A 13,420-nucleotide genomic window follows, 5' to 3' on the forward strand; every position below is an offset into this window, starting at 1 on the left:
TTCCACACTTTCCCTACTGAAAACTTCTCTACAACTCTCCTCTTTAGCACCTTCAATCCTACAAATCCCGTATCGTGCAGCCAATTCCGCAGAATGTCGGACCTGCAGTGGACCAAGTAGGGCAAACACAGGATGCTCAGGTACAATGTACAGGTTCACTAACCATAGCGTAGGAAAACTTTCACTTTGAACACCGGGGACAAGATCCCCGCGATTGGTCTGGGAACCTGGCAATCCAAGCCCAGCGAAGTCCGGGAGGCAGTGAAAAATGCAATACTAGCTGGCTATCGGCATATTGATACGTGAGTACTCACTCCTATTTAGTTGAGTGTTGCCGACCCGGTAGTGACAGCAATCTCTGAGGGCAGGGCATTCGCGTACGAAAATGAGAAGGAGGTGGGCGAGGGCATTAGGGACTCTGGCGTGCCCCGTGAACAGATTTGGATCACAACCAAGCTGCATAACAGTTGGCACCATCGCGTCCAAGAAGCTATCGACGCCTCTCTGAAGAACCTCGGTGTTGAATACGTGGATCTTTATCTTGTTCACTGGCCGAGCTCAACAGACCCTAATGATAGTAAGAAACACCTCCCTGACTGGGATTATATCAAGACATGGTTAGTGAATCCTTCCTTCAAACATCATCGTAGTTTCCGGCTAACTCGTTTGGCCATACAGGCAGGAAATGCAAAAACTGCCCGCCACAGGTAAAGTGCGGAACATTGGCGTGTCCAATTTTGGAATCACGCACCTAGAGCGCCTGTTGAATGATCCAAGTACCAAGATTGTGCCGGCTGTCAATCAGATTGAGCTGCATCCAAACAACCCATCGCCCAAGCTGGTAGCATACAATACCTCCAAGGGCATTCATTCTACCGGATACTCGTGCCTGGGCTCGACCAACTCCCCCCTTTATAAGGACCCGACCCTTCTTCAAATCGCGGAGAAGAAAGGCAAGACACCGCAGCAAGTCCTTCTGATGTGGGGTTTGCAGCATGGCTGGAGTGTCATTCCCAAGTCGGTGAACAAGAAACGAATTGAGGCGAACTTTGCACTGGACGGCTGGGAACTCTCGCCAGGAGAACTCGATCTTTTGGACAATCTCAAGGATCGTTTCAAGGTCTGTGGCGATTCTTGGCTCCCTGTCAAGGTGTTCTTCGGAGATGATGAATAACATGGCTGCAATCATCTGCAACCCGAGCACTATTACATAGAAACACGAGGAAATGAATTTCTTGAAATTGTTAGCTTCTAATTGAACCTGACTATTAATTGTGTCTACATAGGTACTTGACGCAGGAGTGAGCAAGCCACTGAGACAACCTCGTCCTGTGGCTTTGCCCTAAAGGTCATGCTGGGATTAGTAATCGAGATATAAGTGGCAAGGCGTCACATGATTTGCACCGCCACAGCCCCTTCTTCAGGACAAGACCTCAGGCATCATTCATTTCATCGGTCCCTCATCTGGCGTCTCGAGTTCCTGTGTCAGTCGCGAGACTATCACGGTCAACCGTCACCATGCCGCCCTCGAGCGGGCACCTATTACTCCCCAAGCTTTGGCGGGCAGCAAAGTGAGTTCTACAAGATCATGGACTATACTTTGTCGAGGCGTATGATGTCTAACCACTTTCCGCAACAGGTTCGCCTATGAAAAGACGGCCAAGGCCATCAGGGCCAAACTCACAGAGCCAACACAGCCGCTTCCACTACGCCTTCAGTTTCAGCCGGCATTCGCTCGCATCCCTCCTCGTCAACCTATCCACTGCGCTGCCGCGATCCGCCAGGCCCGCAGTCGCTTCTTCTCCACCCGCGCTGCCGGGTACATTGCGTCTCAGCTAGGCTCGGCCGTCCGTTCGACAGCTCCTCCTCCTCAATCGTCGCGGATTCTCGCTCATGTCGCCCGTCAGACCTCCCACTCTCCCTTCTCGTCGAGCCTCCGACCCAATCTGACGGGGGGCACCCTGGGCCGAACCGCAGGCGGTTACACTTTTGGCGCCGGCCGCATTGGAGGGGCGAGATACTTCTCGCACACGCCCGCTGCACCGGCGCAAGTCATCCAGAATGTATCGGCTGCGATGCGGGGATTTCTGCTTTCGGGGCAGAAGCTGCGATTTGATGGCATCGATCCCATCACTGGTCAGAAGCGCTTCAAGGCCGTATCCCCTCTCCAGGATGAAGTCCAGCGCCGGATGACGGAGGTCTCTCGCCACGTTCCGGGAGCATATATCGATTTCCAGATCTCCCCAACCATCACGGCCTTTGGCGCCATCCAGCGCGAAGGCGAGGCACTGAAACCGAGCACTCTCAGCTCGGAAGGTCTGATGAAATCGCTTTCAGTTGATTTCGCCCGCGCTTTGAAGGAACTGGCCGCTGTTTTGAATGATCTCAATCGGTTGACAACGCTTGGTGACCTTCCGGTTTCGCTCCATGATAGGTCCACCATCAGAGTGCGTTTCCCTGGCTGTGATGCGGAACAAGTGGAGCGACTTTGCGACGAAGTCGGAGTTCAGCGCGGCAGGGTCTTCCAGGACGAGGATTTTGATTCTCGCATGGGGGCAGATCTTGCGCTCCTCTTTCCGTTCGCGCCCAGCGTGGCGCCATCGTCGGAAATAGAGCTGTTCAGCGTCCCTGAAGAGCAGGAAACATTCAGCCACCATTCCTTGGATTGGCGTGAGATGATGTCCGGCGAGACGTCGCCTCGATCGTCAGATGGCATCCATCAGCTCAGTTTCGAGGATGTGGGGCTTTTTGGAAGCAATCCCTGGCTTTCCGCATCGTCGGACTGCTCAACCCTCAGTATAAGTGAGCTGGGGGACCGTGTATTTTTCTCCGATCTTTCTGCGATTTCGAGAGAATGATTATTGTCGAGCGAAGACGCTTCGACAGCAATTGTGATACAGCCCAAGTCGCTTGTGTCGTCCTCTCTCTGGAGCTTTTCCTTTGGCTTCTACGTCAATACTCAAATGGGATTGAACCTTAGCCGGTTCCGCCCGCTTGCTTACACTGAGACGCCTCTCCACTCCCGTTGCTTTCCAGCTTTCTATTCTGTCTCAATTGTACATCGACTTTGATCGATGGTAGGGCATTGGAGGAATGGGTACAGATGAATGGAAACACTGGTCCTGTCAACTGCTTCCTCTTGCCCTCCTTTGTCTATCTGGTGGCGTCCCTACAAGTCCCAGCCTTGCTGGAACCACTTCCTTTGTGTGCAGGACAACCCATTGGATGTATGAGTTCATTGACAGTTTCTGAACGTTTTTCTTCCTGGTAACAGGTACCTACCTACTACTTAGGTACTATTGTTGCCATCAAGGGCAGTCAATAGTATCATAGTACAGTCTTGTGTTCGCGAGTCATGACATAAATCATGAAACTGCCTTTACTCTTGCACTATACGACTTCTCCTCGTCTAGACGATTCCCATTAAACTGTGTTGTAGGAATGTCCAAGTTGTGACCCTCAAGAGTGCAAGGGCTGTGAAATCATTCTGCCGGTAGCACGTGAAGAGCGGGCAGTTCTGAGCTCACCGCCTTTCCCCGCGCTAAACTGGAAGAGGCAGTCCTGTCGTCTAGAAATACGCACCTCCAGGAGGGCTCCAGGCCGTGGAGAGCTCGGACGACTGTGCCCAAAGTCTGAACTCTGGACTGACCATTTCGGACATTCATTGTGATTACGCGTGGAGCTCATCCTTGTCTCTCTGTGAGGCAATCGGAACCTCTGCACAGTGCCCAACGACCTGTGAGCATTGTGATCGACTGGCTGGCCTTTGTGCCCGCAACCCAGTGGTGCTGAGAGATCTCAGTCACCATGGAGGACTTTAACAGCACGGATAGTGACTATACAAGCTACTGGCGGGACTGGGTAAGTGACTTCATTTCTCTCACCCTGTTCATTGTTGCCGCGACAAGATCCATGAACGGGCAGGTACCGTCTGGATCGGGTCGTGCAACGACGACATGCAAATATCCCCATGTGCCCCTCCTCTCTCTCTGTCTATCGACAAGTGCGCCATTTCCTTCTCTATGATCCATCGCCATCGAGCCATTGAAGCGGGAGAAAGCAGAAATACCAGCCGCAACATGTCCAGCATCTTTGCTCGCAACGGGCAGCCCCCGCTGCTGCTGCAGTCGCGGCAGCCGCAGCGCCGGGCGCCCCAGAAGCCTGGCCAGAGGCTCTCTCCCCAGGCAGTGGCCAATCTGCATGAGATTTCCCTGGCGTTCCGCCCCAATGAAAGGCAGAGGCAGAGAATTGACCACCCATACATGCTACAGTTCATCTCGGCCCGCGGAAATGAGTACTTTTGCGAAATCGATGAAGAATACCTCACCGACCGCTTCAACCTGACTGGTCTGAATACCGAAGTGCAGTACTATCAGTACGCTCTCGATCTCATCACCGATGTCTTCGATCTCGATGCCGACGACGAGCTGCGTGAGCAAATCGAGAAGTCCGCCCGCCATCTCTACGGCTTAGTGCATGCTCGGTACATTGTCACTACCCGAGGACTGGCGAAAATGGTGTGTTGATGCCCGGTATTTTGTATGATTGGGAAGCTGACTCCATCGGTAGCTGGAAAAATACAAGAGAGCCGACTTTGGCAGGTGCCCTCGCGTTCTCTGTGACCAGCACCCTCTCCTGCCGATGGGCTTGTCCGATGTTCCCAACCAGAAGACGGTGAAACTGTACTGTGCCAAATGCGAGGACATTTACAATCCCAAGTCCTCGCGCCACGCGTCCATTGACGGAGCCTACTTCGGCACGTCGTTCCACAACATTCTGTTCCAGGTCTATCCGTCGCTGGTGCCGGAAAAGAGTCTGAAGCGCTACGAGCCCCGCGTCTTCGGGTTCAAGGTGCACGCCTGCGCTGCTCTCGCGCGCTGGCAGGATGCTCGTCGCGAGGAAATGAGGGAACGCCTGACCGCGGCCGGCGTCGAATGCAAGTTTATCGAGGACAGCGAAGAGGAGGAAGAAGAATTGGATGACGATTTCGACGAGGAATTTGACCAGCAGGGGACTCGTCGCCGTGATGCTCGGGCTTCGACTCGCATGGATACAGGCGCCTGATTACAGCTGGTACTGTATGAACAGGTGATGCTCTTATTGATTTCTCAGGATCCTCGATGCACTTCAATGCGTTTCATTTATTCTCGGTTGCATCTTGGTCAGGCAAGGGAGAATCGGCGTTCACGGTGGTTGTCTCTGTTACATAGAGACAATCTCATCTTCTGCGTGGGCGGTCTGTTTGTGATCTGACTCTCGGTGATGAGCTCTATGGATGATGCATGGCAATTGCATGAATAGCTAATGTAATTCATGAGAAATTCATGGGGAAATGAGATACCAGTTCCGAAATTGAGAGCAATTGTCAGTCCTCCAACTTTGGACGTTGAAATGGTCCTGTAGGTTCCAACATTGCAAGAAGAGCCTCCATCGTTAGCATGACTGCATGGGACAGTATTTTTCCATCCTCCCAAACTTCGTCATGGTCTGCATGGAGGCAGGCACTGACAATCAGATCCCTGCTCGGTGCTCCGGGACCTCTGTAGTCATCCCTCCACAGCTCCAGGACGCGTTGCATCTGGCTCGCTTGATTGACGGGAATCAAGGAGTCTCTCGACGCCCGGAACAAGGTCGCAACTCTTCCCTGCGGCCACCCGGCAAGGAGCCTACTGACGGAGAGGCCCGCGGCTGGCGAGACGCGGTCCCAGAGCGACTCGTCCGGGCCGAAGGCTTCCTCCAGGAAGCCCCCGCAAGCAGGACTCTCGTCTCGCAGCAGCCGCAAATGGTAAATACCGCAGACGCCGGCGATGGCAGTGGGTTTGACGATTGCTCTTGAGCTGGCATTGGGTTCATTCTCATCCTCCATGACGGTCTGGAAGGCCAGCGTCGCACCGCAGCTGTGTCCAACAAGGACATATCGATCGCCGAACTCGTACCGCTCCTGCAGAAGGGCAATCGCAGCCTTGACGTCGTTCAGGTGCTCCGGATGTTTTGCGTTGCGCAATTGCGTCTCCGGCGTGCTAGCGGCGTCTTGGGGAAAGTCCGGATGGGCGCTCAACCGGTAGCCGATGGATGCCATGGCCGTGACGCGGTGATTGATCACGGGTTGGGCTTTCAAGTACCGCGCGGTGAGATCAAAGGAATCTTCCAGGATCCTGGGGTCGCGCCAGGCCCCGCCGTGGATGTATCTAATAGTACGGTCCCGGAGTCAGCTTGTTTCCCGTATGCTGCGTCTTGCGGCTGGTGATATGGATGCACCATACATTACCCAGTAGCGATTAGGATCTTTGAATTGGATATCATGTTGGACATGGTAGACGATGATCTTTTGCAGATCATGCGGTCCATAAGAAAGCGTCTCTGAAGCAGCGCTCGGCATAGTCACCACTGTCACGACTGTTGGCTTGAAGTTGAAGAACTGATCCGACTACTTTGAACGAACGAGCAGGTCACGATTCGAGTCTTTTGATTTGATTTATCCGGCAGAGAGTCGAATCCAGACATATCGCGGAGCCTCTCTACTCCGTACAAGACGACTGTACGGATAAAGACCGCGAGTATCCGAGGACTAGTACTAATAACTCCCTCCTGGTTGGAGCAATTCCTTTGGAATTTCCAATGGTCCAGCCACCATGGCAACATCGACGGGTGCGCGAAACAAATAGAGCATTCCAATGCAAAGGATTCCGGCCTTTCTTTCTCATATTCAAAAACCAATCTCGATGCAATCATCATCATCGCAGCGTCTGCATCCGCACCTGCATCGGCAAAAGCATGTCAGTTGGCGATCTTCTGTCTTGGCACGCTATTCCTAATATGGAACTAGCGCTTGGGAAATTCTCACCACACAAAACCGGCCGCCATGAAGGCGACAGTCACCAACTCGATCGATCGCCAGCCCCGGTTTGCTGCTACGCACTCATCATGGCCGAGTAAGTTGCGACCGAAGACGTTGTTTGCTCGACTATGGCTAACAGCGACCAGGAAAGAAGTCCCCCTCACGGCCGTCAAGGTCGACGCCTTGGTATGTCCGAAAATTCTACAGTACGCCCCTCGCTCGGAGCGCGGTCTGACTGGCAGCGCAATAGGTGGTCATGAAGATCATCAAACACAGTAACCAGAGCTTCCCGACCGTCGCTACGGGATCCCTGGTTGGCATGGATGTCGACAGCACTCTCGAGGTCACCAATTGCTTCCCTTTCCCGGTCGTCGAGATACCCCCAGAGTCGCATTTTGATACGGCGGTTCCCAACGCTGCAGCGGCGGCGCCGCGGGCAAAGGCCAACACGGCCTACCAGGCGGAGATGATTCGCATGCTGCGGGAGGTCAACATCGACGCGCAGAACGTTGGCTGGTACACGAGCGCGAACATGGGCAACTTTGTCAACCTGACGGTGGTGGAGAATCAGTATTTCTACCAGAAGGAGATGAATGAGCGAACCGTTACGCTTGTTCATGATGTCAGCCGTAGCGCGCAGGGGAGCCTCAGCCTGCGCGCGTTCCGCCTCTCTCCTGCGTTCATGGCGGCCTTCAAGGAGAACAAATTTACATCAGAGCAGTACGTGTACACCAAATCAAATACTTATTTCCGGCTGTCGATGCTGACGTGGGTTTTGCAATAGCCTCCAGAAGTCTGGCCTGCGGTACCAGGATATCTTTGTTGAACTGCCCGTTCAGATCCACAACTCGCACCTCCTGACCTCCTTCCTCCACCAACTCCCGACTCCAGCTCCGACGGAGCCCCTGGAGCTTCCCTCTTCCCTTGACGCCATCCACAATAACCCTATCGTGCAATCTTCGGTTCTGTCTCCAAACTTCGATAACCTGTCACTGAGCATCGACCCGTTCCTCGAGAAAAACTGCGACCTGCTCCTGGACGCCATCGAGACGCACCATACCGAGAACAACAATTTCCAGTACTACCAGCGTGCTCTGGCTCGCGAGCAGCAGAAAATCGCCGCCTGGCAGGCGAAGCGCAAGGCGGAGAACATCAGCCGCGCGGCTCTCAAGCAGCCGCCGCTGCCCGAGGACGAGTGGCAGCGCCTCTTCAAGCTGCCGCAGGAGCCCAGCCGGTTGGAGAGCATGCTCAACAGCCGGCAGGTGGAGCAATATTCGCGCCAGATCGACGGCTTTGTGTCGGCTACCACAGGCAAGATGTTTGCCGTCAAGGGCAATCTCCTGCCGGAGACAGCGCAATGATTCATGCTTTGATCCATTCTCTTTTTCCTTTTTCCCGCTTTTCTTGTCTTGGTTTCTGTCCAATGGGGCTGATTCATGTGGGCATTGCATGACTCTTTTATTACGGCGTCGGAAGGGATGAAAAATAAAGCCATGTCTGTGGGACGTCTATGCCTGGACTGACATGTGCATACTATGTGAGTGATGAATAGAGCACGAGGTACGATTCGTAATGGATGGTTTGGTTGGTCAGTTGTGTATGTTGCGACTTCGGTGGTTTCTGGCCTTTCTGAGCCCAAGTAGGAGCCGAGACATAGCGACTGTGCTTGTCTTCATCTGTAACTCACAGGCAGTGCCCATTTCGATTCCTAGCATCTCGGACTCGAATGCTTCCGGGACGCGGATATTCTTTCGACCTGCGTGGTTATGGTTTCGTTCGTTCATACCCTAATTAGACACCATATTCCAGACTGCTTCAGGTTACGAAACACGAAGCATTCTTGCTCTTTCTAGCCTATGAGTATTTCCTATCTGCCTGTGCCAGATTGAAACTTGAAACAGTGGAAGTGACTGTTTATTGTCATTCCAAAAACCATCTATGCTTTCTGACAGTTGTACCTGTGCCTGAAACGTATTCAACCCGCCCTCTTTCACTGATCTCCCTATGCCCTAACAGTCATTCCCTTCCCGTCTCTTTTTACTCGGCCAAGAGAAAGAAGTATTACTTGTCTCATGACTCAATACCCTTGAAACGTTCCATGCATCGGTTCGCTATTTCTTTCTCTGAGATTGCGTCAGCTTCCATTTTGTACGCTTGCCTGTGAAACACCTCTCATTCACCCAGGAACTTTTCCTGCGGTCTGACAGACCCTCTCCACTCTTCTTTGTCCAGTAGTTGTCATAAATATTCCTCCAATCTCCCCCCCGATCGTGATTTTTCCTCGACCATCTTCCACGGCCGTCAGCAAATTTACTCCCTTTCCTTCTTCATCGATATGTCCGGTACCATCCAGACTGTTTGCTTCTTGAGTCCCCGTCCGTTGTTAGCAACGATACATGGCAAGTCCGCTTTGCCGTCAAGAGTTCCCGGAAACTCCGGAAGTCCTTTTTTTTTTTTTTTTTTTTCGGTTCTCCCTATGGTCCCTGTCCCTGGTGCGGTCTTCGATGATGCGTTACCTACAAGGGAGACGTATCGCTATTTTGATGGGGCAAACAATCCACAGCGTAGAAAAGAAGCAGAAGCCCGGAGCCGGATGCTTCAATGAGAGAGTCCCTTGGGAAGGCTTGCCTCTCAAAATTGCGATGCGAGACCTGTATGGTTAATTCATGGATGTGTGACCGCTCCGGGAGGACAGAGGATGTCCAGGTTTCTTGGGAATTCTGGACTTTGGGAAAACGGATTTGCCATGCGTTGCTAATCACGAAACGATGGCACATTTTGAAACAAGCAGATTGGATGTTACCGGACATATCGAGGAGGAAAGGGGGTAAATTTGCTGGCAGACATGGGAGATAATTGAGGGAAGGCGACGACAGGAGTGTGTCTGGAGGAGTACTACTGTGCAAGGACGAGGGAAGGGGAAATGACTGACCGCAGAGAAATTGTCCCAGTTGAAGCGAATGAAACTCAGTTTGTTTTGCAAGCAGTGTTGAGTAGAAAACTGAACTTTAGTACTAACTACAGTAGTTAACAATGCTGGTTCAGAGACGACACCTTTTGGATGATCGATCTCGAACCAACTCTCTCTCAGTTCACATTCTCACACCAAGCACGATTCACATCAATTCCCCCATCACATAGTATCATCCAAAACTAAAGTAGCACCAACCTGCAAACTAAAGGTGGCGGAATCGGGCGTTGACTTCAATGAAGAGTGCCATGTAACTCCGTAGTCGGGACGACTCCGAGTCACGTGGCTATCCATGGGTCGCCGATGATCGGACGTCGATCGATCTGATAAAAAGCCGTTTTGATCAGATAAGATCATGTCACATCGCCTTGCTTGATCTGATCATGATTTCATCGTCCAAAAAGCCAGAACACTGAACAACCTGGTCGTCGACGCTGTATATATCTTATTTGCTTTTTTTAATGGCATAGGTATCTCCATGTACAACACTAATAGTGATATTTGGATTGTACGTTGGACCCTCTTCTTTCTCATTTGCACGTTCAAGTCACTCCTTGGGTTGACGACAGCGAAATGGGATCACACATTCGCTAACGCATGGATATTCTTCAGGCCGGAGCTATAGCCGCATTCACCGTCGACTTCGTTGTCTATCCGCTTGATACCCTCAAAACCCGGATCCAGTCTCCGCATTATGCCAAGCTGTACAAGAACCCCGTCACGGGCCGTGTAAACCGTGCTCTGCTTTTCCGAGGGCTGTACCAGGGAATATGGAGCGTGGTTGTGGCGACAATTCCGTCGTGTACGTGCGGGTTCAAGCTCTACTTCTTCCAATGTCTGACTCTCGTGCAGCAGGAGCCTTTTTCACCACATATGAAGGAATCAAGCATCTGCTCAACTCGAGCGATGATCATCACGAAAGCAAGAAAAACGCGCTTCTGCCGACACCCATGGCGCATGCCATCGCATCCTCTGTCGCGGAATGCGTCTCGTGTTTCATCCTCACCCCCGCCGAGGTCCTCAAGCAGAATGCACAGATGATCACTTCCGGCAGCGGCAGTAACCCTGCCGACACCCGCCGTCGGAGCGCAACACTGACCGTGCTGTCGCATTTCCGGAGCCGCCCACTACAGCTCTGGCGCGGGTACGGTGCACTCGTCGCGCGCAACCTACCTTTTACTGCGATCCAGTTCCCGCTGTTTGAGCATCTGCGTGATCGGATCACTGCAGTCTACCGACCACAGCCGGAGCGACAGTCTGACGCCGCAGAGATGCTCAACCGAGCCGGGATCACGGCGCTTAGTGCCGGGTTAGCCGGCGCGGTGGCCGCGTTGGTGACGACGCCGATTGACGTCGTTAAGACGCGGATCATGCTGGAGGCGGGGAAAAGAGGAGCCCGGCCCGGCGCGATTGCTGTCGGGCGCGATATCTACGCTCGGGAGGGTTTCAGAGCTCTTTTTTCGGGCGGTATTCTGCGCGCTGGATGGACGGCGCTGGGTATCGGCCTCTACCTCAGCGCGTACGAGAGTGGGCGGATGTATCTCGAAGCGCGTCGGAAGAGGTTGGATGCTGTTGCGGTGGGCGGCCGGCGGGAGGGGCAACCGGTGATTTGACGAATTGGTTACGACGATTTCTGTGATTTCTGGTCTTGTCAAGACGTACATAGATGAGTGTGCTGTATTATATGATGCTTGTCTCCACGAGTCCTCACACTGTACGAGTACGATTAGCATTGACAAGATGGTAGAGTTTCGTGAGTTTCTTGTTCCTGTAACTTATTAATCATCAAAATGGCAGCAATTTTCTACGAAGAAATGGTCGCGCCAGATGACCAGGGCTTGAGATCTGATCGAAACAAGCGGGGGTATCGACTGATCGAAGATTCAAAGCCAGCATCGACATCAGGCAACAAGGCATCGCTCCAAGCCTTTGTTTTGGTCACGTGCTTATAACCCAATTCGGCGAATCGCAAACGAACCCAGCAACCGGCCAACCACTAGCACTGAGACCTGGACCAGCCCCTTGGTTCCTGCGCAAAGTTCCATCGGTTCACGAACAAAGGACTGTGGAATATCTGTTTAACTGTTTACGATAAAAGTTCGATTGTTCAAAGCACGCCTACAATGCCCCTTACGCTGGCGCGGCACGGCCCCGCCGTTGTGTTCCGACGACTCGCGCCAGTCGCACCTCGCGTGCGCAGCAGCACCGCTGTCGAATTCAACGTCACCCGACGCGTGTCTTCGCTCTCGAGACCGAATCCGTACCGTCCTGTGGTGGGCTCGAAGCTGCCAAAGGTTGTATTCCCGCGCACCGGGCTCAATGGCTTCTCTTCCTCGTCTGCGGCCGCCGCGGCGAGCACAACGACGACGAAGAAGACATCAGGCAAGAAGAAACGCGGCCGCAGGGCGTTGACCGAGAAGCAGAAGGAAGCCAAGGCGCGCAGGGAGCGTACGGAGGACATCAAGGAGCTCAAGAAGATCGCGCTGAAGGACGAGGAGCCCAAGCCCAAGTCCGTCAATCCGTGGTCGCTCTACATCTCGAGTCGGTTGAAGGCGGAGCCAACCAGCAAGCCCTCGGAACGCCTGAAGCAGCTCCGTGATGATTTCAAAAATCTGTCTCCGGAGGAGAGGGAGGTACGTTTCCCCTTTCTTCCTCCTCGAGTGGAGCTGTTGATGTGACGCTGACTTTCTACCCTAGGTCTACGAGCGTGAAGCCCAGGTGAACAAAGAAGCAAATGAATCCTTTTACAAGGCTTGGGTGCAGTCGCACAGCCCTCTTCGGATTAAAGAGGCCAATTCGGCGCGCCTCCGGTTGAAGCTGCTCACCAAGGACCGCAAGCGGCCGATCAAGCTTAGCAAGATCAAGGACGATCGCCAGGTGCCTCGGCCGCTGACACCCTTCATGCAGTTCTCGAAAGAGCGGCGTGCCTCGGGCGACTTCAAGCACCTGGCTGCCGGTGATATTCTGAAGCAGCTCGCCCGTGAGTGGGCTGCCATGACACCAGAGGATAAGAAGGTACGTGTTCCCATGGATGTCTTGGTGTGGGGGATGATTGCTGACTGTGTATTCCCTTGCAGAAATACGAAGATGAGGCGAAGAACGCGTATGAGGAGTATCGGGTGAAATATAAGGCCACGTATGGGCAGGATCCTCCGGCGCGAGAGGCCGAAGAAGAGGAGGCTGCCATCTGATGAGTGAGACATTGGCGCCGGTGCGCGTTCAGGGCTCTCTTTCCTGCGGCTTGTTTCTCGATGTTACGTGTATTGTATCATGCTGTAACTGTACTGCTTGGTTTCATCTGGTTAGCTATGATATCCTGTTTTTCTCCTTTTGAGCCCGCAATCTTCTGGTCTGCTACGGTTGGCATTGGGAACGAATTGGTTCGCGGATGAATGGAACCGAGTCTTTGAAATTTATGGACGTTTTCCCTCGGAAGATTCTGGTCATCCATCTACAATTTCCGTGCCTTTCTTTGCTCCCGTGTGGATTCGGATTACGTACATGAGGACGCGTTGACCTGCAGCGTGGGAGCGGTGAGGCTGACCCGCTGTCCAGTTGTCAGCGCTTTTCCAGCTTCCCGCCGAGTCGGGATATTTTGGGGGGGCTGCAGC

At 53.1% G+C, this 13,420-nt stretch overlaps 7 protein-coding genes across 7 annotated transcripts; 6 read left to right on the forward strand and 1 right to left on the reverse strand.

The window, feature by feature from the left end:
• Positions 1-93: 93 nt before the first annotated feature.
• Positions 94-1,174, forward strand: VTN31DRAFT_3275 (uncharacterized protein; the record flags this gene model as incomplete). The annotated part of the gene is made up of 4 exons (XM_069403536.1): positions 94-116; positions 174-302; positions 369-617; positions 679-1,174. The coding sequence occupies 4 exons, from the start codon at positions 94-96 to the stop codon at positions 1,172-1,174; spliced, it is 897 nt and encodes a 298-aa protein (XP_069262708.1).
• A 344-nt stretch (positions 1,175-1,518) lies between these two features.
• Positions 1,519-2,858, forward strand: VTN31DRAFT_3276 (uncharacterized protein; the record flags this gene model as incomplete). The annotated part of the gene is made up of 2 exons (XM_069403537.1): positions 1,519-1,571; positions 1,640-2,858. 2 exons carry the CDS (start codon positions 1,519-1,521, stop codon positions 2,856-2,858), a joined length of 1,272 nt encoding a protein of 423 aa, XP_069262709.1.
• A 949-nt stretch (positions 2,859-3,807) lies between these two features.
• Positions 3,808-5,064, forward strand: VTN31DRAFT_3277 (uncharacterized protein; the record flags this gene model as incomplete). The annotated part of the gene is made up of 3 exons (XM_069403538.1): positions 3,808-3,861; positions 4,272-4,517; positions 4,570-5,064. 3 exons carry the CDS (start codon positions 3,808-3,810, stop codon positions 5,062-5,064), a joined length of 795 nt encoding a protein of 264 aa, XP_069262710.1.
• A 301-nt stretch (positions 5,065-5,365) lies between these two features.
• Positions 5,366-6,379, reverse strand: VTN31DRAFT_3278 (uncharacterized protein; the record flags this gene model as incomplete). Its single annotated transcript, XM_069403539.1, has 2 exons — positions 5,366-6,188; positions 6,264-6,379. 2 exons carry the CDS (start codon positions 6,377-6,379, stop codon positions 5,366-5,368), a joined length of 939 nt encoding a protein of 312 aa, XP_069262711.1.
• A 545-nt stretch (positions 6,380-6,924) lies between these two features.
• On the forward strand, positions 6,925-8,199 carry VTN31DRAFT_3279 (uncharacterized protein; the record flags this gene model as incomplete). The annotated part of the gene is made up of 4 exons (XM_069403540.1): positions 6,925-6,932; positions 6,985-7,024; positions 7,089-7,558; positions 7,623-8,199. 4 exons carry the CDS (start codon positions 6,925-6,927, stop codon positions 8,197-8,199), a joined length of 1,095 nt encoding a protein of 364 aa, XP_069262712.1.
• A 2,088-nt stretch (positions 8,200-10,287) lies between these two features.
• Positions 10,288-11,422, forward strand: VTN31DRAFT_3280 (uncharacterized protein; the record flags this gene model as incomplete). The annotated part of the gene is made up of 3 exons (XM_069403542.1): positions 10,288-10,317; positions 10,422-10,611; positions 10,662-11,422. 3 exons carry the CDS (start codon positions 10,288-10,290, stop codon positions 11,420-11,422), a joined length of 981 nt encoding a protein of 326 aa, XP_069262713.1.
• A 510-nt stretch (positions 11,423-11,932) lies between these two features.
• On the forward strand, positions 11,933-13,000 carry VTN31DRAFT_3281 (uncharacterized protein; the record flags this gene model as incomplete). Its single annotated transcript, XM_069403543.1, has 3 exons — positions 11,933-12,442; positions 12,507-12,824; positions 12,887-13,000. 3 exons carry the CDS (start codon positions 11,933-11,935, stop codon positions 12,998-13,000), a joined length of 942 nt encoding a protein of 313 aa, XP_069262714.1.
• Positions 13,001-13,420: the final 420 nt, after the last annotated feature.

Source organism: Thermomyces dupontii (assembly GCF_041956625.1).
Source record: "Thermomyces dupontii strain NRRL 2155 unplaced genomic scaffold VTN31scaffold_2, whole genome shotgun sequence".
In the NCBI taxonomy this organism is placed as follows: Eukaryota; Fungi; Ascomycota; class Eurotiomycetes; order Eurotiales; family Trichocomaceae; genus Thermomyces; species Thermomyces dupontii.